The following is a 25,109-nucleotide window of genomic DNA, read 5'->3' as shown; positions in this document are numbered from 1 at the left end:
ATCATATATCTATACATAATAGCTAAAACTATAAAACCTCTTAGGATAAAACATAGGAGTAAATCTTTGTAACTTTGGATTAGGCAGTGATTCCTTAGATATGACACCAAAAGTAGAAGTAACAAAAGAAAAAATAAATTGTGTTCATCAAAATTTAAAACTTTCATGCTACAAATGATACTAAGAAAGTGAAAAGACAACCCATAGAATGTAAGAAAATATTTGCAAATCATAGATCTGATAAGAAACTTGTATCCAGAATATATAAAGAATTCTTACAACTAAATATTAAAGCAAATACTCAATTAAAAATTGGCAAATGATCTGAATAGATACATCTCTAAAGATGATACACAAATGGCCAATAAGCAGGTGAAAAGTTGTTTGACATCATCAGCCATCAGGGAAATGTAAATAAAAACCATAAAGATATACCACTTCACATCCACTAGAATGTTTTAAAATTGATGGTGGTTTAATAAAAATACATACAAAAAAATTGATTGTGATGATAGTTGCATAACTCTGAATATACTAAAATTCATTCAATTGTACACTTTAAAAGGATGAATTGTATAGTATGTGAATTATATTTCAATGAAGCTGTTACTTAAAAAGAAGATGATTATTCCTGGGATCAAGTTCTCAAATGCCATGCTAAGGAATTTGAAATTTGTTCTATAGATCAAAAAAGAGAAGTCAAAACTAGAAAGGAATGGGGGTAATCAAATAGGTTAGTACACGTTGAATGCTTCGAACAGTGCTTGGCACGTAATAAGGGCTCCATAAATGTTGTTGCTATTGTTATTTCAGATCTGTGTTTTTAAAAAAAAATTGCTGAGACAATAATGTGGAAATTTTATTAAAGGGGAATATGTAAGATTAAAGGCAAAATTAATTAGGAGATAACTGTAATCCAGGCAATTGAGTTGATGAAGCCAGAACTGTGGTAGTGGGGATGGATTTGCAGTATCATTTCAGGAGGGTGACTCGTGTATTGTCACACATTTATTGTTTTCTCATTGGTTGGGAATGTATTTCCTCCCGTTTATTCCTGACAGAAGCGGTACCACAAGAAGCCAGGCATCACGCCATGAAGAGCATGTACAGAACATCCGCCGATTTCATGAATCCCTGCAGCAGGGAGAGGCAGTCTTGCCAAGTGATGACAAACTGGCCACATCACCCCTGTCCTCCCATACTTCCATTCTGACTTCTCTCAGGTGAGGCTCTCTGCTAAGAGGAGACATGGGGAACCATAGGGGGCTCAGTGAATGGGCAAAGGCAACCTGCAGTCCTGCTTTCTGTCAGCTCTCACCACTCAGGGAGGTTTAGCAGGGGCTTTGGTGTATGTTAAGTGTCCAAGTGGACCTGGAGCTTCACGAGATTCCCCACAAATGAATCTCTCTCTGCTTGGGGCCTTCTGTTCCTTCAGGGGGCTCTATTACTAGTCTGCCTATAAATATAGAAACTTTAGATTAGTCACCAAACTTAATAACCACCTTTACACGTACATAGCCTCAGATCTACTCTACAATTTACAAAGCCTCATCCTGCTCACTGTCTTAATCCTCACAACCACTGGATTCTTTCAGATCAGCATCTGTCCTGTTAATGCTCCCCTGTCCCTTTCTTAGTTTAGTCAGCATCTGAGAGAATTAAAAAGGCCATCATAGATCATCTGGATCAGCTCCAGGTTTATAGTAAGAAGTATGGTGCAGTGGAAAGGACTTGGTTCCAGAGTCAGATAGACTTGATTTCCAATCTTGGCTCTACCATTCCCAGTGGAGGAGACAGTCATGTTGCCATTATGATTATAACAATGTTTGATAAGCATTCCAGGTTTCCTAGCCAAGGATAGATGGAGGAATGAGTAACATTCCAGGTTGGTCATGGAAGGATACAAAGAAGTCACATTTGAACTGGTCTTTGAAGGAACAGGTCAACAAATATGAAGGGCATTCTGTGCAGAAAAAATGTACTAAGGCCCAGGGGCATGAAACAACAAATACAGCTTGGGGGAACACCCGCAGTGCAGGTACAACAAAGTTGAGCAATAAGATGTAAGTAGAGAGCAGGTTCTGTGAGGGTCAGATCCTGAAGGGCTTTGAATGTCAGGCTAGGAGTGGACTTTTTAGAACACTGATTCTCAAATGGAAAGTGATAGGTTAGGGAGGAAGAGAGTGTGTAAAGTTTGAGGGAAAAAAATATTTAAAGGATTTTGTATTTGGAAAAAACTAACCAATTATTTGGTTTCAAGCAAGCTCAGAATGAACTACTGACGAAATCTTTTTTGGTAGGACATAGGTTAGAAAGGATTGAAGCAGTATGCTACAGACTGGGAAACTGCCCAAACTTATATTACAAGGAAGTAATATGTTCAGATTCTCATTTTAGTAAGATGCTGGAGCCTGGAGGCTAAGTAAAACCATTGACAGTTTGGCTGCATTTTATTGAATCACTCACATAACATACTTTTGAACCCAGAGGAGAGAGAAAAAGAAACTCTCCTCAGCCTTGGAGCAGTTTCTTTCCCCCTCAGCACTGTGGACATTTGGGCTGAGTATTTTGCCCCAATATGGGGCCTGTCCTGTGCACTGTGGGATATTTAGCAGCATCCCTGGCCCCTATCCACTAGATACCGGTGGCACCTCTCCCCTAATTGTGACAACCAAAAATGTCTCTCTACATTGCCAAATGTTCCCTTGGGGCCAAAACCACCAGGCTAAAAATCACTGCTCTTGGAGCAGTGATTCTCAAAATTGAGTGTGTGTCAGAATCACATGGAGGGCTTGTTAAAACAGCGATTGCTGAGACCCACTCACCCATGCAGTTCCTGATTCAGTAGATCTAGGCAGGGGCTGAGAATCTGCATTTCTAACAACTTCTCAGGTGATGCTGATGATAGTAGTCCTAGAACCAGGTTTTGAGAACCACTGCCATAGACAAATTCTCTACAAAATAGAGATGAAATAAGATAATGTAAATTTTGCATTATTTCCTAGGTTCACAGAGCCCTAAAACGGGATTCCTTTGAGTCACAGCAATCCTATGAGGCCTGCAGGGCACATATTCCCAAACCTTTTTCACAGATGAGAAAATTGCAGCTTAGTGTTAGTAGGTTCTACACCCAGAACCTCTGACAATGCCATTTGGGCTTGCATATTTTCTGGAGCTTCACCAGGTTTACATTGGTTTGGCTACAGGTATTCATGTGGCATACACCCAGCCAGCCAGATACAGACATCCAAGTCAGTCCGCTGTGATTTGATAGAATTGTAGGTCTAGTGACAGAATAAGGATCAGCTTTCTTCTCTCATTTAATTTAGATTTGACTCAAAGACACTCTGACTGTTCCTAACAGAAGGATAGAAGGACTTTCAGTTTATTTCACAGGTATTGAGTGTGTGTTGTGCCCATTGTACCAGGCACATTGAGGGTGCTAGAGAAATAGAGACGTTTGAGATACTATCTTCTATTATCAGATGCTCATGGCCTAGTTAGGGAAATTAAACTAACACATAACAAAACTAAGGGAAAATTTAAGACAGAAGGTTAGATGCCTAGAGTGAAGGAATTTGAGGGGGAGGGTGTAGCCAAGTGGTAGGGTACCTGCTTAGCATGCAAGAGGGCCTGGGTTCAATCCCCAGTACCTCCATTTAAAAAATAATGATAAATATGTGGGAAAATGTTCAAACTCTCTGTATTTTCTGCCCAATTCTTCTGTGAACCTGAAACTGCTCTAAAAAATTGTCTATTAATTAAAATAATAAAATAAAATAAAAATAAACCTAATTACCTCCCCCCAAAAAAACAACAAAAAGATACCTTAAAAAAAAAGGAGAACTATGAACTATACCTTAAAAAATGAATGGAATAGGGACAGAGCAAGGAGCAGCTTGAACTCTGGTTCTGGCATGCAGAGGTTTGAGGCAGAAATGAATCCAGCTAGGACGGAGACCATCTTTTATAATGAAAGAAGTGTAAGACTTAGAATCCCAAGTTCTGAGTAGCTGCATACTACTACTAACCCCAGACAGATCACTTACATTCTCCGATCCTCACATTCCTTATCTGTAAAACAATTACTGATGTCATGCAGTTGGATGAGAATTAAACAAGAAAATGTATTTGAAAGCATAAAACATAAAATCCTGTGCAAGTGAAGGGAGTAGTGGTTGTTGTGATTTCTCATTGGAGTAGTAAGAATGAATGTGGCCCTATTAAAGGGTTTTGGAAAAAAGATAAAATTTTAAGTCATTTTTTAATGTCTATTTATCCATTCTCCATTCATTTATTTTGTGCCAAGCAACTGTGCTGGGTGCAGAAGATACAAAGGAATCAGCACAGAGTTCATACCACATCAGGGGAAATAGATGTGAAACAAACAAGTGATATGATTGAAGAGTACAGGAAGAACTGTGGAGCAGAGGAGGGACCCTTAAACCAACTTAGAGAGGCAGGGAAGACTTGCTAGAAGAGGTCACTTGCTTGAAGGCTCAGAAATGGTTATGAGGTAGCAAAGGTCAGAGCTAGCCCAGATTAAGGGGAAATGAGGACTGGAGTGATGATAAGAATGGTTCCCTACAAGGAAGCAGAATATTTGCTGGATAGAAGAGGAATCCTGTTAGCCAGACAGACAGAGGAGAACATTGTCCCCAGGAGTGGGATTATATTCAGAGAGGTGAAGGATGAATTGGTGGATTGGAGACGGGGGTCCTAGTTTTAATGGACCAAGTGAGAGATATTAAAGATCTAGCTCAAGTGATAGAATGTCAAGGGAATGTAAAAGATGCTTATAATCCCTTTTTTCTTTTGGCAGGAAGAATCTGAGTGAGCTAGATCAGATCCAGCGGTACTTCAGCCAGAAGCTCACCAAACCCTTACTTCCCCTCAGTCCTCAGACTCATACCGCCATCTTGCAGTGCCAGGAGAGCCAGAGGGACCATCTTCAGCCAGGAGCCAGCAGCCTAGACCCTGAGAAACAAAGCATCCTGGAGAAATCCAATGACCTCGTGTTGCAAGTCAGCTCCTTAATCACGGGTATGGCTCAGGGCCCCTCTTGTTGAGGAGTTACGGTCACTGGGTGCTTAGTCGAAGAATATTTGAATATCTATCCTCAGACAAACCCCTGTGACAAATAGAGACCAATAGCTTTCACCATTTTACTTATTTACATACTTACCATCTTCCTTTTGGAAGGAGAGACACACTAGCATGACACCAGAGCACATGCAATGGAAAGAGCATTGAACTGACAGGCAGGGGAACCGGGTTGGGTCTTCGGTGGGTTTCTGGCACAGACTTACTGTTTGACTCTGAGTAGACCCTTTCCCATCTTAAGCTTCACATTTTGCAACCCAAAAAAGAGAGGATGAATTAGATGAGTTCTTCAGTAGCAGTTCCTGAACTTGTACCACTTTATTTTCAGAAAAACTCAACTACAAACATACTTAAATTTTTAATTCTCAGAGACCAGAAGACCACATTTTTAGCAAGCACCCCAGATGATTCTAGAAGTTGGTGATCCATAGCCCACCCTTTGAAAAACCCCTTAAAATGGTGGTTCTCAGTTTGACTGTATTAGAATTATTGAGAGAGCTTTTTAAAATACAGACGCCAGGCTGCGCTGTGGGTTAGGTGCATCAGGATCTCTGAGAGTGATACCCAGGCATCATTTTTCATAACTCCCCAGGTAATTCCACTGTGCAGCCCAGACAAAGACCACTCCAGAACAACTACTTCCCAAACTTGCCTGAACAGAAGAATCACCTGGATTACTTATTTTGAAATACAGATTCCTGAGTCCCACTCCATTCCACTGAATCACGGTCTAAGGTTATGGTCCAGAAAACTATCAGGCACACCTTGGGGAATATTGAGAAATCAACTAGATCAGCACCTTTAACCCTCAATTGGTATTATTTTTGCTCAAAATGTGTAGATTCTACAGAGATAAATAAGTTTTTTCTCTTTAAAGGGAAAAAAAGGAACCTCTTCTGCCAGATACCTAACTTGTTGGTAGTCAGGACCCCAGAAGTGGACTCTTGTTTTTGGCTTCCATTTGGTTAGAAATAATCAGTCTGCTTTTTCTTGAGTACCAGCTATGCCAGGCATTATTGTGTTACTAGTTCCAGCAGGATGCAGTGGTGGACAAGACAGGCATTGTCTGTGCTTTCACCAAGCATACATTCTACAGTCAGTCAAAGAAACTCCCCCCCCAGAAAGAAAGCACAAGAGCAAAACAGAGGGTTGTTTGGGGTGGAGGTGAGAGCAGATAAGGGGAGTCTCTTTAAAGGGTATATTAAAAGAGAGCAAGGAGCAAGGCTTGAAGCTGAAAGGCTTTGAAGGCAAGCTTGGGAGTTTAATCTTTATCCTAGAAGAAAATGGGGAGTTCTAAGCAAGGTGATGACAGAAGGAGAACTAATGGTCACAAGGAGAGGATGAATTTCGAAAGGAGCTAATAATTGCCTATATATGTGCCACACAGTGTGCCCATTTATCTCATTTTTTTCACCATAACCCTATGAAAAGGGTAGTGTTAATCACATTTTAAAGATAAATCAACTCAGAGGATAGTCTGCTCATGACCACAAAGCTGACAAGTGACAGTAGAGATCTGAACCCAAGACTGACTGGCTCCAAAGCCTATATGCTCTTTCCATTTTCTCTGTTAATCTCCCCTGCTTATCATTTCGGTCACAGATATTTCCTTGCCTTTATTTTCCAAGTAAAATAGTTCTAATAACTGTCATCAAATAGATAAATAAGTGGATTCTTATTTTGGTTTTTAATATAGGTAAATACTGAAGTAAATGGAAGCATGAACATGCCCACCAGGACTCCCAGCTCCCAAGAATTCCTGAGCATAAGCAGATAGTCTCTGAAAGCAAACACACAGATGTAACCACAACTATAAATTAGATTAGATTTTGGTCCTCTGATATTAGAATAAAGCACTAGAAATTGTACTGCCTTGAATATAGTTTCACTGACTCTTGGGTGGATTAACTATTATCTTTAAGGTTTGTTCAAAGTCTGATTGCAATACTACATCTGAAACTAGAAGCTAGTGTAGGGAAGTTGAGTGGTCTGTGGCCCTACCTTGTAGTAAGAGTGATATCTGTTACTGTTCAGATCTGCAGACTATCACCAGGAATTCCCAAAGATCTTTGAGTTCTCACCAAGCCAGGAGTAGAAGCAGAGAAGTCACCCCCCTCCCAGACACTCAGGACACAGTGGCCATGCAAGAAGGAAGCGCAGCTCCAGACTGGCCATTGGCAAGAACTCCAGATGAGGGCACAGACTCTCCACCTCCTCATACTCTTGAAGAGACTTCAAATGGAAGAGGAATGCTTCAGGAGTCCCTAGGACACACAGTACCTGTCGCCAGAATGCGGAGCAGTGAAGACACTGAGGTAGGCCTGGCCTGCAGTGATGAGGACTATGAAGAAGACATCATTGAGCCCAGGACCCTCAATGAGATCACCACTGTGACAGACAAAACTAGCCCTTGGTCCAGTTTCATGTCAGACACAAGTGAGATCATTAGCCCTCAGCCTGATGAGGTGCAGAGGGAAGCCCCCTCTTATCCTTCAGAGCCTCTCCCTAGAGAGGAGCTCAGGGTCAGAAGGAGCTTTCTGTCCAGCCCAGAAAGGGCTGTCAACCCCCACCTGCCTAGGCAGGGTTCTCCTGCCCAAAGTCTTGTTCCTTGTGAGGGTGAGGCCTGTAAGACCAGGGTTGGAGAGCCTGCCTCAGCAGATCGTCCACTTAGCTCACATGAGACACTCTCAGGAGCCCAATACAGCAGCACCAGTGTTGGGAGGAGGTCACCAAAGGCAGACCAGGACCAGGAGCCCAAGCCAGAGGCCGAGGCTGAGAATGAAGCTGCCTCCGAGGAGCTAAGTGACTCTGCCGATAGCTGTGAGAAATTCTCTCTACGCCTAGCCTCTCAGAACAGAAGAGAAAACCATAAGGAGCCACCCATAAACTGCCCTGATAGCAGGCAGAAGCAGACGACATCTGGGTCAGAGGTGTCCACAAGGCAAAGCCTCCTTCTGTATCCTTTGGTGTTTCAGGTAGCCCCTTAAGCCATCTGTAGGCATTCTGATGCCGATGCTTAGGCCAGCTGTGTGAGCAGTGGCCACCTCATGGAGTGCACTGAGGAGCTTGCACCTCCTGCAGAAGACTCGCCTGCACTCTTACGGCCAGGCCTCTGGAGCATAATGCTTTGAGATGGGTTTAGGTGTTGGTAGCACATTCACTAGCCTAGCCTACCCTGATTTATCTGTAATCTATTGGGTATTTTATACCTGAAGGCAAGGCTCTGGATCTATGAAAGGAGACCATTCATCTCAGTTGAAATTCAGTGGAGAGGAAGAGGAAGGGAAAGACTACTACCACTGACTGAGTATTTACCATGCACCAAGCACTTGACATATATTTTTCATTCAGTCACCCCAAATCTTTAATGGTATCATTTCTATTTTGCATGTAAGGAAACTGAGACTTAGTAATAGTGAATTACCTAATAATTAATTTTTTTTTTAATAAAGGCAAGTGATGGAGCCAAGAGAAGGGGAAGTGGGCACTGTTGTAACAGACTTGCCAAAGCCCCACCCTCCCAGTATGACAGTGTTGGTGAGGAGTGGGACATCTGACATTCCCCCTCTGAAATGCTGATGGGCATGTAGTGGGAAAGGAAGCCACTTAGGACCATCAGTAGCCCTTGCATCTGTAGCCTAATCAGCCAGTCAGATCAGCTCACCTGGTCAAACGGGTAGATGAAGCAGATTGCTTTGCTGAATAGAGATCTTTGTCCACTAAAAGTCAGAGCCTGACTTTAACCCTTCTAGACCCAGCTCTTATTACTTGTGTGTCTTCAGGCATGTAGTTTAACCTTTCTGAGCCTGTTTCTTCACCTATGAGATGGAGGTAATAATCTCTTACCCACCAGACTATACGCTCCCAGGTAAGTCAAGGACCTTGCCTTCTCTATGTCCCCAGACATTGCACACGGGGATCAGTGAATACAGACTGAACTGAACTGTAACAGTTTCACAGGATTCTTGAGAAACTTATACGGGAACATGTGTACACACCACACAAATGTGATTCTTGATGCAAGACAGAGAAACCTGAGGGTCAGCATTGTGGACTCAGGGGAGGCTTAAGGCGAGAAATGGCAGGAGGCAGAGCACTAAAAGCAGACTGCCTCAGTGGAGTTCTTTTCTGGCCTCACTCATTCTGGCTTCTAGCGTTGCTGCCTTTACAGTCAATTTATTGTGCTCAAAATGTATGGTCAGTGGAGGAGCAGTTACGTGTGCCCAGGTCCTAAGGGTACTGCTTTAATTTGGGCCTTACCAAAGAACTATTCATTCTCTCAGAAAACGAGTATTGCCAGGCCCTGTGCTGCTGCACGCTGAGGACGGAGATTTGAATCAGACCTTACCTCGAGAAGCTCCCATTATGAGGTGGGAGACAGGTGATGGCAGTAACATTAAATAAAGGGCCATTGCCTAAGTTTGCGATGAGACATGGCCAAAGTGCTAGGGAGCAAGAGGAGGAGGCCGCCGTAACTCTGCTTGGAGGTATCCCTGTAAGAGACAGTAGAGCTGGACCTCAGAGATGAATAGGCACTCCATAAGCAGAGAAAGTTCTAGTTGGAGGGAATCGTGTGCGCAGAGGCACAGCCAGGTGACAGAGCCTGGCCTGTGGGTGGAAGTCACTGCGGTTAGAGCCCAGGGATAAGTGGGGTGGCGAGAGGAGGCAAGGCTGGATCTTAAGGGGCCTTTTATGCCTGGCTAAGGTCCATAAGCAGAGAAAGTTCTAGTTGGAGGGAATCGTGTGCGCAGAGGCACAGCCAGGTGACAGAGCCTGGCCTGTGGGTGGAAGTCACTGCGGTTAGAGCCCAGGGATAAGTGGGGTGGCGAGAGGAGGCAAGGCTGGATCTTAAGGGGCCTTTTATGCCTGGCTAAGGTGCTTGGGCTCTGTCCTGTTAGCAAATTGAACTTGTTTTCTTATCTTCAAAATGGAAGTAATAATGGTGCTTTGCTTATGGGGTTGTGTGAAAAAATAAATTAACTATGTAAACTACCTAGCATAGTGCCTGGAACATAAACAGTGTTCAGTAAATGTTAACTAGTAAGCAAGAGTACGTTCGGTTAGATTTACCTGAGCAAATTCTCACAGTGCCTTATAAAGGGTCGATTAGATCTGGGGAGACCAGAAGCAAGGAGACCAGGTAGGAAACTTGCAGCAGTAATAAAAGATGAAGAAAGTCTGACCTAAAGTATAGACTGCTTTATGGTGAGGAAGAGAAGGAGAGATTTGAGAAGATTGGATAGGGTCAGGGGATGAGAAGGAGGGAAATGGAAAGTATGACTTAGAGATTTCTGTCACAAGTTAGGTCATTTACTGGGTAGGGAACAGCACATAAAGACAGTTTGGAGGGAAGAGGCAGATTTCCATTTTGGACATGTGCCTGTGAGACATCCAGGAGGAAATGCAGGCCTGGAGTGGAGGATGAGATGAGCTATAAATGTCGGTGTCTCTGGAAGCAGGTAAGGGCAGCAGGGAGAGCGGGAACGGGAGAAGCACACACAAGATGGAGCCACGAGCACAGACGGAGCAGACGCGCCCAACAGAGGAGCCAGAGGCGAGTGGTCAGAGAGCTGGGAGCAGCAGGGTTTCGGGGAGTGGTGGTCAGTGCATGAGAAGGTCCAGGGGAATGTGGACTGACAAATACTTGCTGGCTTTAGCATTAGGAGGACAGACCAGAGGTAGGGATGGAAGGAAGACTTTAGTGGGTGAAGGAACCAGTGACAGCTTTCCCACCTAAACTGAAGAGACAGGAACAGTGGACATTTATTGAGTACATGCTGTGTATCAGGCACTATTCTAAGCACTTTGCATATATTAAGTCATTTAATCCTCAAAACAAAAGGTAGACTTATTGTATCCATTTTACAGGTGAAGAAACAGGCATAAAAAGTGAACTTCCCTGAAGCTGCCATCTAATAAGTGACAGAGATTACTGTTGGAGTTAGGACCCTTAGAAGGGCAGGTGGTGCTAGGCTGAGAAGGGGCGCTTCAGTTCTTTAGACACACCCTGGACACCACAGCAAAGCTGTTCTTCCCCACAGTATCAGCTGACTAGCGGAGTACTCCCACCAGCCCAAGGAGCAACGGCAAATAGATCCTACCTCACCAGGGCCTCTGAAGAAGGCTAGGGTCAAAGGGCTCTTTCCCTTAAGGATCTCCAGCTCCACACCAGTGTCTCTGTTAAAAAAAAAAACAAAATCAGGGATTTGAACCAAAGCAGGAAATGATGCATTTCATTCATTCATTCAGTATTTGTTGAACACTTATTGTGTCTCAGGTAGGTGACAGGAATTTAGTATGAAAAAGAGATCATCTCTGCCCTCCTTGAGTTCAAAGTCTAGCATGGAAGAACAGAACCATACTTAGCTTATTCAGCAGAAACAAAAAAAAAGGGAACCATCAAAATAGTCCCCTCCTTTGCCTCCTAAACTGAATTAGTGCTTTGAACAAATATTTGTAGAACACCGTGTTCTCAGTATAGCACTGGGTGCCTCCAGAGGATACAGAGAAGTGCAGAATACAGTACCTGCTTTCCAGGGCTCACATCCAGATGTGGACCAGCTATGCCCACTTATGTAGAGCCCTTGTTTCTGGATGTGAGCAGAATACAACCAAGCCAGGCCCTCCTTCAGTGCCAGGCACCTCCCTCCAGCCTAAGGCACTGCCCCAGAGCCACCTTCCCACGCCCACCCTGTCTGTCAGTTTTTGGCCAGCAGGTCCTCAGCAAATATCATCCAATGTTTGCAGCCTACCAGCCTCATGCAAGCCTCTAGGGAAGCAATGGGGTAACTGAAGGAAACTACTGTTTCTTCCTTTTGCTTAGGGAGGGAAAGAAATTGAGAACCATATCTAACTAAATAATCAAGCATTAGTCTGTGCTTCAGACTGTGCTCTAGACTAGGAGGAGGATTACTGTGGTCTAAGATGAGATGAAGGCTTCCAGGAAGAGGCAGGATTTGAACTGACCCATAAAGTATAGACTGTGATATGTTAGGAGTGGGCAGGACCTTCCAGGCAGAGGGAACCACTTGAACAAAGGATTCATGGGCAGGAATAAGTTGGAGGGAAAAACAAATGGGGTGACTGAGATCAGGGGAGATGCTAGCTTGGGGGAAATTTCTAGGTATTTGCGTTCCTTAACTGCCTTTATAGCCCAGAGCCCATTGTGGTGCCCAACTTCTTCTTACCTCCCCAGCAGTTGGAGGCCTCCCTGCGGATGCTCTCACTCTCTGCAGCTTTGCCACCACCAGTCACAGCAGATCAGGTAAGAGGACAGTCAGCCAAAGGCCTGCCTCCTGTAAAGTTGTCACCCCTTCCATGAAAGTGTATACAGAATGCAAAGCTGCCCAGCCATGTGCCTGGAAAGGCAGCAGCAGTGGTCACTCTCCAAGCTGTGCTGAACACATTCTGTTCAGCTCCGCAGTTGGAGGAGCTCAGGAAGTGACAAAGAGTAAATGTGTTAAGAGCAAGGGCATCATCAGCCAAGATGATAGGTGGAAGAAACAGCACAGAAGCATAAAAACAGGACTCAGCTAAGAAACTCATACTGAGCCCTGTCGGAGCTCCTAACTACCAAAGGTGGGTTTGAACGGAGGAGCCTTCGAACAGGAGATGCAGCCTTGGGAGACCGTGGCAGATGAGTAAGGTCTGGATGAAGAGAGTAATACAGTGTTACACCTATTTGTTGTTTACAAAACACGTCACAAGTATTCATCAGCAGTTAGGTTAGCGCTTTGGTACAAATCCCAGCTCTTTTCTGCCTTGGCACAACCCCTGACCTATCTTGCAGGTGGCAAGAAAATGATACCGACTTTTCTAATCATTCATTGTATGTTTATTGAGTCCCTATGCTCTGTCAAGCGTTGTGCTAGATCCTAAGCATACAGTAGTAAATAAGACAAATTCCCTGTCTTAACAGAGTACATATAGTAAACAAAAAATAAATATTTACATATTGTGATGACTACTAGGTGCTCTGAGAAAGAACAGGGTCTCTCTGAGGAGGCAGTGTTTAAGCTGAAAGATGATCATGGTGGTGTTTTCCAGGCCCCTGGCACTGCTCAGAGCACTTTACGTTAACTCATTTAACTCAGCAACCTGGTGAAGTACATGCTTATCCCTGTCTTAAGACGAGGAAGCTGAGGTACAAAGAGGTTAAGTAGCTTGCCTCACACAGGTAGTAGTAAGTGGTAGAGCCAGAATTGGTACCCAAGCAGGCTGGTTTATACTGAGGAGGAGACAAAGAGCCCTTGCCTCATGGAACTTAAAAAAAAAAAAATTAGAGAATAATACATGCTGTAAACAAAACATATTAGCTTACTATGCGCTAGACATTATTCTTACATGTACTTTACACATGTAAACTGATTTAATTCTCCCAACAACCCAATAATAGGGGTACTGTCCCTACTTAATAGAGGAGAAAACTGAGGCTCAGACTTCCCATACAGACCTATGAGGTATTAAAATTTCTATTTTATATAGAAACTGAGATACATAAAGTAGGTTAAGTCACCTGCCCAGAGTCTCCCAACCAGTAAGTGACTTAAAACGTGTGAGTCCAAACCCTGTGCTTTCCATTGCACCACTTTAAAATCATGACACTTGGCTTGCAGTATATTTTTCTAGTCAATTTGCCTTTATATAGGTTTCATTTTGTAATTAAAATTTAAACATTCTTAATGCTTTCCCAGCATCTACTTTGATGACAGTTGGGGTGAGTCCAGAAGTTTCCTGGGAGCCTGGGGTTATTGTCCTAAAGAGAAACTATAAGATGTTTGATCCTTTTGCTGGTTTTTCCCTTCTCCCTCAACTTTCCCAGCCCCATTTTGAGGGCATCTCATTCCTTTGGTACATGGATCAATCTGTGATCCTACACATCTCAGTTTTTGTCAAACCTGTAAATCCTGTCATAGAGGAGGAAGGGCGCCAGTTCCTCCCCAGGAGTTCTGCATTTCCATGGCCTTATTCCTACTCTGGTTCTTGGTCACCAACTCATCTTCTTCCACTCTGCATCTCTCCTTGTGTGACCCATACATAGCCATCAGCACTTAGGCTAGGGTCGCAGGGCTGTGTCCAGCACCAAGCACAAGCTTTTGAGTGAGACATCTATGATCTATGAAGCGAAATACTGGATCTGTTTGGGCAAGTGACTTGAACTTTTTGAGTCTGTTTTGGTTTGGTTTGGTTTTTCTGAGTCTCAGTTTTTTTAAGTAACATCCAGCTAATATAATTCTTACTAATAAGACCACGACAAGAATTGCCCTAGAGGAAAAAAGCAGACACTGTTAGTTCCCTTTCCCTCTTCCCTTTCCAGTCAAGTGGGTGAAATGTCAGTGCGTCGTGCCCCATGAGAAAGGAGGTCTGTAGGCCACTGTGTCCGAGCTGTCAGCTCTTACCCACCAGACCTGCTTTTGTGTTTCTGCCTTCATGGTGTGCCAGCTTCAGGGGGACCTACTGTGTTTGATCTGTTACACATAAGATACAAAGGATGGGAGAGGAGAAATAAGAATGTTTACTTCAGTTAAGGAGTAAGTCTAGATTTGAAAAGGTAACAGTCTCATACACTTTGCAGCCTTTTTTCTTCCTTGCCCATAGCAAAATTCCATTGTTTGCTGCTTTCTGGGCCACCTCTCTCCTTGAGACTTCATTCTGGATCCTAGTTAGGGTAGCCAGTCATCATAGTTCATCCAGAACTGTCCCATTTTCAGCACTGGAAGTCCCACAACCCGGGAAACCTCGGGACATTGATCATCCTCACCAGTGATGAGCGTGTCTCACTGCTTGATGCATTTGTAGCAACATATTTTCTGCATCTTATGCTCTTGGCTGGCTGCCAAACTGCTGGGTAAACTGGGAATTAAATCAAGTATGTGTTAAAGGCACTAGCAGATAGAAGCACCAAAAATTAAGAGAAAAAACTTTCTAAGAATTGAGTTTTTTTAAAAGCATTAAAATAGTTACATGGGATGTTAGAAATTTGCTTACCTTCCTCATACTTATGTTTTATTTTAGACTTACTTGTGAATTATATTTGGGCAGGGACACCATAATCTTCTCAGCTTAGGGTCTCTGAAGGTCTTAAAAGTGGCCTCACTTTGAAGAATTTAAGGCAAAAAAAAAGTCTTTTGTATTTACCCACATGCTTACTATTTCTGTTGTTTTTCATTCTTCTTCACACCCTGATCTCAGTTTGGGACCATTTCTCATCAGCATTAAGAACTTCCTTTAGAATTTCACGTAGTGCAGACCTGCTGGGAACTGATGCTCTCAGCTTCAACTGGCTGAAAATATCTTTAGTTTGCCTTCAGTTTTGAAAGATATTTTTCCACTAGATATGGGATTCTAACTTAAATTTTGTTTGTCTTAGCATTTTAGAACTATCATTCCACACTTAGTGACTTCCATTGTTTCCAATGAGAAGCAGCCATCATTCTTCTTGCTGTTGCCCTGAATGTAATGTGACCTTTATTCTCTGGCTGCTTTTACAATTTTCTCTTTGATTTTCAACAGTTTGACAACAGTGTTCATAGTTGTGGAGGTGGGGCTGGGGTGGGGAGGAAGAGTACGTAGGTCCATTCAACAGTATTAATAAGTTTTAGTTCTTAGGTTGGGTTGTGGGTTTACAGACGTTCATTTTTATTGCTTCATAATTTACATGTTACATAGATTCTTTAGCATGTTACACAATGAAATCATATATAATTAAAATTTTATGACTGATGACAAGATGGAGACACCAACTCCTTCCATAGATTTGGCTGTGAATATGGATCAGAAGTATAGGATGGTGGGTAGAATAGCATCTGAGATAAGGAAAGTATTTTTGGGTTTTGGTTTTTTATATGAGAAACGCAGCAGCTTTCTGTATGCCAGCACAGTGACCAGTAGAGAAAGGGAGAAGGGAAAGATGCAGAAGGAGAAGAGAATAGTGCCCCTGGGTCAGAGAGGGCATGGCGTCCAGAGCGCACGTGCAGATGTCAGCCGTTTGAAAAGAAAAAAGAAAACTCACCTGTAGCGTGCAGGCAGGCAGGAAAGACAGAGATTGGTGCTACAGCAAATAGGATTAGATCTGGTGATGGGGTTTCCCGTCTGATAGAAGCTTCCATTTTCTCCTCTGTCTTCTATTTTCAGTAATATTTCAGGCACAGTCAACAGCTCAAAGTGAGAGGTAGGCAGGGGAGGGCAGGAGCCTTGTCCTGAACACCCAGCTTGATGATTCCATCTATTCTGCCTCCTCCTAAGGCCACGCCGTGGCCCTGAAGGGGAGCCATTTGAGAGGCTGCTGGACTCTTCTCAGCCATTGTCCTGGGACTGCCATATTGTAGCTCGCCTGCTTCAGGGCCAGGGCAAGCAAACCATCCCTGAAAAAGGAGAGAGCTTGTCAGTGCTGGCTCAGTTGCTCTGGCCCCTTCCCCCGAAAGCTCAACAGTTCCCCAGGGAAGTCAGCTTTAAATGTAAGTTCCACCAACTCTTTCCAAGCACCTTCTTATACTTAAAGAGCTGGACCTGGTGCCATGGACCCTGTCTTCAGGGCGTTCACAGTTCTTTGAGAGGCACTGGCCACCAAACCACTAACTTTCTCAAATGACGGTACCTATATTAGCACTTAAGTAAAACAAAACAGAGAAAGAGTACAGGGAAAGAAAGACAGCCATGTGGAGTAACTGGAGTAGAATTCAGCAAAGATGAAGGAAAGGCTTTGCAGGCTATGATTTGGAGAAAAGAAACCTCTCAGAGAATCAACAGAATTTGGGGGTAAAAACAGAATGTACCAGAGAGGAAGTCGGAGATGAGGAGAGGTCGGCCTGGACCAGAATAATCAGGATATCAGGAATCAGAAGCAAAGAGCAAAAATCAACCTGTCATCTGAGCCTTGACTTCCCTGCCTGCCTTAAGGCCATGCTCTGCCCACTTCATGAACCACGGGTTAACACAGGCCTAGGGCCGGGTGTTGTTGTTCATGAGGAGTGCATGTAGGAGACAAGGCCAGGTACGAGTGTCCCCTTGTAACCCTGAGTCACCCAGCCCCCCCTCTTCCCCTGGCATTCCCTGGTCCACTCAGCCAGACCACGGCGTTTCAAACATCATGGGGATTGAGGCGCCCCAGGCCAGCTGGGGACCTGAGAGTCAGCAAACCTGGTTTCTTACCCTCGCTCTGCTGCTGGCTTTCTGAAGCGTTGAACAGGGTCTGTGGAGGCAACACAGACTTAGTTTGTGGCTGTATGTCCCTCTTCTCTCCTACCAGGCAGTCTTCTGTAGTGGTTGGGCACATGGCCTCTGAATCCAGACAGCCTAAGGTCAGAGCTCAGCTTTGCCACTTACTAGCTGTAACCTGGGGCAAGTTACCTAACTTTTCTGTGCTTCAGTTTATGTGATAAATGGCATAGTAGTACCTGCCTCCTAGAGCTTGTATAGGGTAAACTGAGTAAAATGTTAAGTGCTTAGAACAGTTTTTAGCACATGACATAGTAAGCACTATATGAATATTAACTATTGTTACTTTTATCATCATTATTATTGAGACAATGTCCCCTCTTATGCCATTACATTTTGGGGGGACTGATACGAAAGAAATGCTAAGGAATAGGGACATCATCAAAAGCTTAGCACCAGGAGCAGGGAGCCAGGAAGTTACGTCCCCCCCCAAGGGCAGCCCCAGAAGGATGGGGAGCACAGCTCGGGGCTGTAGCAGTTGACGGTGTGCCCAGTGTAGACCCGTAGTCAGAGGCTCAGGATGACACACCACCCCCACCTCGGGGTGATAGAGCCCTAGCCTCAGAAGTTCATGGCCTGCCTGCCAATGGATCTTAAAGCTGCTGCTTTTCTCCCATGAGCCCAAAGAATTTCTCTCTCCCATGGTTTCCCTTTCCCAAGCCCAGGGGCATCTAAGAGACACACAGTCCTGGTAGAGGAACCCAGCCCTCCAAAGAATCACCAGATCAAATCATTGGGTCCAAGGGAACTTCTTGAGCCTGGTGTCCTCGTCTCAGCCTGCGTTCCAAGCTGAGCTGCCCCTCTTGGGGCAAGAAGCCCTGACTTACTACCTCATCTCTTAGCCACCGAGTCCCAAGCCCTCTGCAGAGCCCCAGGAGGAGACCCAAGGGTCAGAGTGTTTCTGATTAAGGACACACAGAGCTCTGGGGAGGAAATGAGCTCGCTGGCCAAGAGTGTACAGGAGTCAGGGGAAGCAGCCAAAATCGGCTGGTGCCCACCCTGGCCCAGAATGCAGTTTGGCAGGCACCTTAAGGGAAACGGTCCACAGGTCTGCTCAGCAGGTGTTAGGCTCGAGTTGCCTGAGTCTGGGAGGAGCCAGGAGTTCCAAGAGTGTCACTTTAACCCTTCCCTCTCAGGAAACTGGACTTTTGAGCCCTCTCACTGGCAGGGTGTAGGTTCAAAAAGTTAAGGAGTCTTGATCTCATCAGGTCTCTTCATTATGTAGATGACTGAGGCCTGGGCCGAGGGGGTGACCCTGGCCCTATGGAATCTGCCGATTGTCAGGAAAGGCTTCTTGGAGGAAGGAAAGGGAGGCCTCAGGGTTAGTGAGGAACAAGGGAGCAAGTAGGTAGTGAGAACCACATGACCAGAGTCCTAATGCAGGAATGGAGGCTGAGCTCAGAGCACGGAACCCAGCCGTGCTGCAGCCAGGCTAGGTGGTCAGATTTAGGATTTGCCTCTCAGGGCTGGGCCCCTGGTCTGTGTGTCTTGTCCTCACTTCCCCACTGCTCCTAGTTGTGGCTGCTGAGTTAGCTGTTCTCTTTAGCACAAGGAAATCCTAGTCCTAGATTTCCAAGAGGACTCTGGGAGCTGCCCCAGGCAGCCAGCCAAGGAGGTGAAAGTTGAACAAGGCAGGCGGTTATACTGAGCCTCACTCATCTCTGAAGCAGCAATTTGTTGGCAGGGCTATCCTCACCAGCCAGAACCAGGCGGCTGTTTACCTTCAGTTTTCGGCTCTCTGGAAAGTTTTGCTTCCAGTTCCTGAATCAGTTGTTTGTCATGTAAGGGAACTGCTCTAGGGGGAAAAAAACAGAACTTCAGTCCTGATGCGAGGCCCAGGGGTTCATTGGCGGGGGGGTGGCGAGGGGGGAGCATGGCCAGGCCTGACCTAGCACTGGGCATACCTTGTGGGGCGCTGTGCCCCACTTCTGCTCTGCTGGGGTGAGGGCTCACAGCAAGGCTTCATTTTGCTCTCTGCTGCTGGTGTCGGCTGTAGCTCCAGCTTAGCCCTTGTGCTTTACAAGATGTTGTATCTGGCCAGAGCCTTGGTCACATCTGAATTGTATTCAACTTCACAGTAGACCTGGAGCAAGGAAGCAAACAGAAGTTCTCGGCTCCACTTGGTAATGATGATACTGAGACCCAGAAAGTGTCTTGGCCTCAAGCCAGTGGGGCAGTTGGGCCAGGCCACAGACCAATGTTCCTTCCACGCCACCATCTCCCTCTGAGGAAGTCCCAGGGACACCCTGAAGCAGGGACAAATGGAGGCACCTGCACCTACCACTCTCCCGGGAACATGTGGCCTGTTCAGGGGGTGCCATCTGGGGACTGGATGGATCAGATCACATTTCAGACCAAAGAAGAGGGCTGGAGCCTCCTGAGAGAGCTTTTGGAGAAGATGCTGTATCACAGGGAACTGGCCAAAGAGGGAGCCACGAGCCAGGATTAGTCCCTGGGTTACAGAGCACCTTCTGTTGTATCATCTGCTCATCCTGATCCATTTTCAAGGTAGGAAACCAAGGCCCAGAGAGAAAATGACTTGCCCAAAGCCACTTGAGAACTCCCCAGCCAGGGGTAGCCTCTTGATTTGAAGAGCCCCAGAAAGTCTTGTATTTTCCTGACACCACTGCTCCTTACTCTTTCCATGATGCTTTGTTTTCATCCCAGCTGACATTTCTGCCTTTGACACTGAGGTCTTCTTTGAGCTATCTCTCTCAAACAATAGGCTGAAAGACCTATTCATGTTCATTGCCTGGGTGTCTAGGTGCCCCGAAAAGAGCAGGTCCCCATACTTGGAAGTGAGAGACATTAGTGGGAGAGCTGGTGGATTTAATGGGGGCAGTCAGAGCCCTGGTTGCCATGCTTAACACCCGGACCACAGTAAAGCCAGTTCTTCACCCCAGGTCAGCCCCATACCCCCAAATCACTGGCAAGGTCCAAAAGGACCATGGTCAGTTCCTCTCCAGACATTCAGGAACTTCAGCCCCTCTCTCTCGGTTTGTCTTCTGCTCTCCATACCTGCAGTCAGCCAGCCCATCCCCACTGCTTTCCTAGCAAAAGAAATTCCTTCTTCACTTCTGCTCAAGCCACATCTCCACTGGAATCTCCTATCTCACGTTCTGCATTCAGATTCCACCTTCATGTTTCAAGTCCCTCTTCTTGAAAATCCCCTTCTGGGGACTTCACCTCATATATGGCACCCACTGCCTAGACTCCAAGGCCCCTACAGCCCCTTAGTCTGATGATCCTGCTTTCGTTTGGCTTCCTCCTGCTTCCTCCCCAGGAAGGCTGAGGCTTCTCAAATCACAGGTGATGGTTGCAATTTGCTGGTGCATGGGAGTACTGGGAGTATTTTCAGAGGCATGGTTAGTACATGTCAGGGTGTCCCGGCTCTGGGCAGCTTCACCTCTGCCCAACCCCTCCAAAGTTGTGTGTTTTGGGGTGGCAACCCTGATGAAGAAAGAAACTTTACTATTAGTCAAGATGATCTTTTAGACTCTGTGGAGGTCAACAAAACCAAATATTGCTGAGTGCGTGTTCTCTGTCCTTCCACACCCTTGCCCTGCCCAGTACACAGAGCAAGCCCCATCCCGGTCCCTGTCCCTGGGCCACACAGATAAGGCCCACTAGGTCACTGGGCCCAGGTGTAGGTGCTAGGAAGTTGGCTGTGGCTGGTTCACAGATGTCGGCCCAGCCAGCAGGTGTGGGCCTGTGCTCATGCTGTTCCCTCCAGTGGCATGACCCCACCCCTACCCCTATCCAGCTCAGATCCCACCTCTTTGTGAAGCTGCCTCATCCTTTCAGACTGTCAAGAATTGCTTTCTCTGTGCTCCCAAGCTCTAGGCTTCATCTCTGTGATTGCTGGGTAGGTCGGTGTCCATCTCTCCTCTAGCTGGAGCAATCACTGGTTCTGGAATGAATGGATGAGTAAATGAGATATTTGCTGCAAGAGGCAGTCTCCTCCCTAACCAGTTTAAGCCTCTGGTCACCATGGTTTAGTTTACCCATTCACTGTCTAGCAGCACGCAGGCTCCCATCTTGGACCTGTCCCAGTGGGAGTCAGAAGCATCAGACTCAGTCCATGCCCTGCAGGAGCACCCGGTCTGGACAGGGAGGGCAACAGGCAGTGGCTGGTGACTAGCCTCCCCAGCCTGAGGCATTATGGGGTGTAGGTGCCTCCCCTATTTTGGAAGGAAGAACTGCTGACACCAGCACAGGGTGAGTTTCCTTTTTCCCCTTTTAGCCTAGGCCTGCCTGGAAGATGGGGAGCTGTATGTTCTCATCCCTGCTGGGCATGCTCAGCCCCTCACTCTGCTTTACTCTTGGTTCTCAGAGTGCCTGTGGGCTGTCAGTGCTGAGAGCTTGTTGGGTTGTATGCACACCCTTGGCATTTAGAATTCCAGATTGACAGGCTGGGACCCTCAAGGTTGTCTGACTTCCATTCCTCTTCTCATATCCTGGCTGCTATTCTGTTTCTTTGAGTAGCTCTGTCCCAGTTTAACTGAGCTGTGGAGGTCAGGAACTGAGTTCTGTTCATCTGTCTCCCTCTCACAGTAGGCAGTAAGGAGGTTAAAGAAATGAAAGAAAGGATTCCTGAATGTTACTGATCCCAGAAACACCTCTAACTAGGCCTCAGTTTCCCATTAACAGAATTACAAGGGGCAGGGAAGTAATCTCAATCTCTAGGGTATCCACCAAGCTGATAATTCTGTGCCCAGGGAGTGGGACAGTGCGCTCTCAGTGCCCCATTAGCTTGTGAAGATCCCAGTTCCTGGGATTTGGGGACAGGGAAAAAATACCCATCCACAGGGCAGGCTGCACGCTATGAAGTCAGCCAGGTTTGCCTGTAATAGCAACTCCCATGTCTTTTCAGCCTTGCCTTTTCCTCTATCAGGCCTCCACCTCTTCCCTGGGGCCTTGCTCTCGGCCACCTGCCTTGGGTGGCTTTCCTGTATCCTTTGAGCTCCATCAGGGCAGGAACCTGGCACAGAGAAAAGGGTTGAATGAGCAAATGGGTGAGTCCTAGAGGAGTCCAGAGGACCATGATGTCATAGCCCAAATGCACACACCTTAAAGGGGGAATTAGTGATACCCCATCAGCCTGAGACAGGGAGACATTTGGTACAGGGCAGTGGTTATGTGCTCTGAGAACTCCCAAGGGCCATACACAGAGTGTATTGTTCACCAGCATCTTCTCCCTGGCAGGGTCACACACAGTCACATTTCAGAGGACAGATGACCTGTCTAGACTCATGCAGCAGGAGAAGGGATGTCCTGGAAAGACTGCCCCTCCTCCAGAGGCATAGAAGGAATCTGAACAAGGGTTCACATCCTAGGTCTGCTACTCCAAGCTGTGGGACACCTTGAGTTTATTTCACCTGAACTGTAGTTTCCTCATCTGTGACATGGGAATGATACACCAACCTGTGGGGTCCAGGTGAGGGTTAAACACAATCAGGTATGTAAGGTGCTTTGTAAACCAGTCAGCTCTATACTAGTATTAGCCGAAGGACCAAAAGATAAGAGTCAAAGTCATCCCTAGGCAGTGCTACGTGCACAGTGCTAACCTCGCTGACCTCTTCCTCTCCAGGACAAGAACGAGGCCACCAGGGGAGCCCTGACCCAAAAGCCTTGTCGCCCCAGACCTACTTCGCTGCCTCCCACCCTGCCTGAGGAAGAAACTCGCAGGATCGCACGGATATTTTCTTCCCAATACTCCCAGAAAGACTAATGCAGCTGGAGAGACTGACAGAAGGTCCACCTGCCCACCCTCCTTCAGCCTTATCCAGCTCGCAGGAGGCCCCAGGTTTGCTTTCCTCAGGGCTTTGAGAACCCTGAAACCACCACTAGCCTAGTCCCTCGGTGCCAGTCAGCATCCCAAACCAGACCAGTGGCCACTTGCCAGGACTTCAGCTTCCTCCTGCTATGGCAAGGCAAAGGCTTGAAACAGCATGGATTTCCGTGCCCAAGTGACCCACTCATCTTTTGACCAAGGAACCCAAGCAGGCAGCTTTCAGCTGAGAAACTCCTCTTAATGTCTTTGACAGAGCCTCCTGCTGATACGAGCCTTCTCTGCCTGAATATGACAGGCCCTTTTGCCTTAAAGGTTGAGGAGGGTGGTGCAGGTGGGTAGACATTGTGTGCATCGATCATAGCCAAGGAAATCCTAGGGCCACCTCCAGTTCATTTGCTTGGGAATAAGGGTACTTTATAGGTATAATGTATTTTTATGCTGTGTTGAATTAATCAATAGGAGAGGAGGAAATTACCTCCTTCACATTTTTTATCTGATTGTCTGAAATTCTAACCATGCTTTTAACTTACTGTTTTTACCCAGCTCTGAAGGTCATTGTTCCTGCCTGTGTTTGAATAAAATCATATCAGTATTTGTATTCTGTACACAAGTGTTTCCTGGGTTGGCCACCGGACTGGGGTGTCAGGCATTTGTGCTCTAACAGCCAGAGAGAAAGCTTAACAGCTATACAGTCCCTCAGAGAAGCTGATCTGGAACCTGTGGCCAAGGTCGCCATGAGATTTCTGACTCCTTCAAAGATTAGGTTAGTCCAGATTAGAGTGATGCATAGTATTTCCTTTGCTGGTGCCTCAAATCTATCAGCAAAGTGAAGGGGTCTCATGGCACAGGCCCACTCAGAATCCCCCATCTCTCTGGGATGAGTAGGTAGCTCTGGCTTAGACAGCCAGATTCAAACATTTGAGCAGCTGTCTTAGACAGCGCTTGTGGGGAAGATTAGAAGGGGACAGAGATACGCAGAGTGGCTGGGAGGGAAGGTTAAGGTTGAAACTAAGATGGGGGGCCCCGCTTTCCACCCCCAAGCATAGGTCATTTCACTCAGTCCTCAGAATAACTCTACAGGCCACATATTATGATTCCCATTTTAGAGTTAAACTGAAGCTCAATGAAGTGAAGTGTCTTGCTCTATTCACGTACCTAGGAGGTAAATCACCACACAAGACACCTCCAGATATGTCCCATGGCTTCCATGCCCAGGGTACAGCCAGTTAAGTGCTCTGAGTTCAAGAAATTCATGGGGGAAATCATGTGGGCTGGAGCAATCAGAGAAGGCTTCCTTGAAGAGCTAAGTCTGGAGTGAGCCCAGAGGGAACCAGGGGGGCATTCGGGGCCCATGCAGCTGGGGAGAGAGAAAAGACGAGTCTGGCTCTGCCACTTCCCTGAAAGGTCCCCTCTGGCCTGACTACCCCTGTATCTGAGTCTCTGTTGCCTCATCTGTAAACCAGAGATAAGAACCCCAGCTTCACAGGGTGGTTGTGAAGATTAAATGAGATGACATTTGTGAAAGTGCTTCGCCTGCACTTGGCACTTAGTGGAAGCTTAGGAAATGTCAGCCCCTCCCACTCCTCCCCTACTCTCCCGGAGCAAATCCTCAGATAGGCAAACAGGCCAGTAACACTGAGACAGGCAGGACATACCCCAGAGGGGACAGGGTGATGCAGGAACCCTGAGGAAAGACAGGGTGTTCTCCTCATCAGTCAGCTGCCCTCAGACCAGCATGTCCTCCTCCATCTGTTCATCTCGACCCCCCCAACCTTCACCCTGTCAGCTCACCCCCTCTCAGGTCACCAGCCACTTGCCTTCAAGGAGCTTTCAAGGCGCAGGTCTTCACCTCCCTTGAGGCCTCAGGGGACCTACAGACGGGCAGTCAGGGGCCCAGGCCTGAGGGGTTAAGCCTCAGGTGAAGAATACTCCTTACAAATCCTGCCCCAGCTCCTGCAAATAACTTGATCAGGGTCAAGTCAGGATAAGGCCACAG

The 25,109-nt window shown here is 46.2% G+C and overlaps 2 protein-coding genes and 1 long non-coding RNA gene across 10 annotated transcripts in view; 1 reads left to right on the top strand and 2 right to left on the bottom strand.

Annotated features, from left to right (window-relative positions):
• Window positions 1-23,718, top strand: part of C2CD3 (C2 domain containing 3 centriole elongation regulator) — a 107,933-nt gene extending 84,215 nt beyond the window's left edge. For 2 of the 4 annotated variants that reach the window (XM_032489333.1, XM_032489334.1), the window contains 5 exons: window positions 1,062-1,223; window positions 4,823-5,043; window positions 7,138-8,059; window positions 12,256-12,367; window positions 22,910-23,718. In XM_032489333.1, the coding sequence (XP_032345224.1) occupies window positions 1,062-1,223; window positions 4,823-5,043; window positions 7,138-8,059; window positions 12,256-12,367; window positions 22,910-23,050 (1,558 nt within the window). In that variant the 3' untranslated portion in view covers window positions 23,051-23,718. Of the gene's footprint in view, window positions 1-1,061; window positions 1,224-4,822; window positions 5,044-6,799; window positions 6,977-7,137; window positions 8,060-12,255; window positions 12,368-19,397; window positions 19,828-22,909 lie in introns of those variants that run through there. The other 2 variants (XR_004323351.1, XM_032489335.1) reach the window with 2 other exon arrangements.
• Window positions 1,199-11,943, bottom strand: LOC116666474. Its single transcript, XR_004323357.1, has 3 exons — window positions 11,205-11,943; window positions 2,826-2,954; window positions 1,199-1,456 (listed from the first exon to the last, which is right to left on the bottom strand). It is a non-coding gene; the product is annotated as an uncharacterized LOC116666474 (long non-coding RNA).
• Window positions 12,333-25,109, bottom strand: part of DNAJB13 (DnaJ heat shock protein family (Hsp40) member B13) — a 65,159-nt gene continuing 52,382 nt past the window's right edge. The window contains exons 7-11 of one of the 5 annotated variants that reach the window (XR_004323355.1): window positions 19,224-19,402; window positions 19,041-19,114; window positions 17,254-17,293; window positions 16,115-16,466; window positions 12,333-12,398 (exon numbers count right to left, since the gene is read on the bottom strand). Coding sequence is in view for 1 of the 5 variants with exons in the window: in XM_032489340.1 (XP_032345231.1) it covers window positions 19,369-19,402 (34 nt within the window). In the remaining 4 variants the exon portion in view is untranslated. Of the gene's footprint in view, window positions 12,399-15,648; window positions 16,467-17,253; window positions 17,383-19,040; window positions 19,115-19,160; window positions 19,403-25,109 lie in introns of those variants that run through there. The other 4 variants (XR_004323354.1, XR_004323353.1, XR_004323356.1 and 1 more) reach the window with 4 other exon arrangements.

The sequence above is a fragment of the Camelus ferus genome, chromosome 10, assembly GCF_009834535.1.
Source record: "Camelus ferus isolate YT-003-E chromosome 10, BCGSAC_Cfer_1.0, whole genome shotgun sequence".
Lineage (NCBI taxonomy): Eukaryota > Metazoa > Chordata > Mammalia > Artiodactyla > Camelidae > Camelus > Camelus ferus.
Note: the sequence above shows the minus strand (reverse complement) of the source record. Positions and strands in the feature narration are given on the sequence as shown.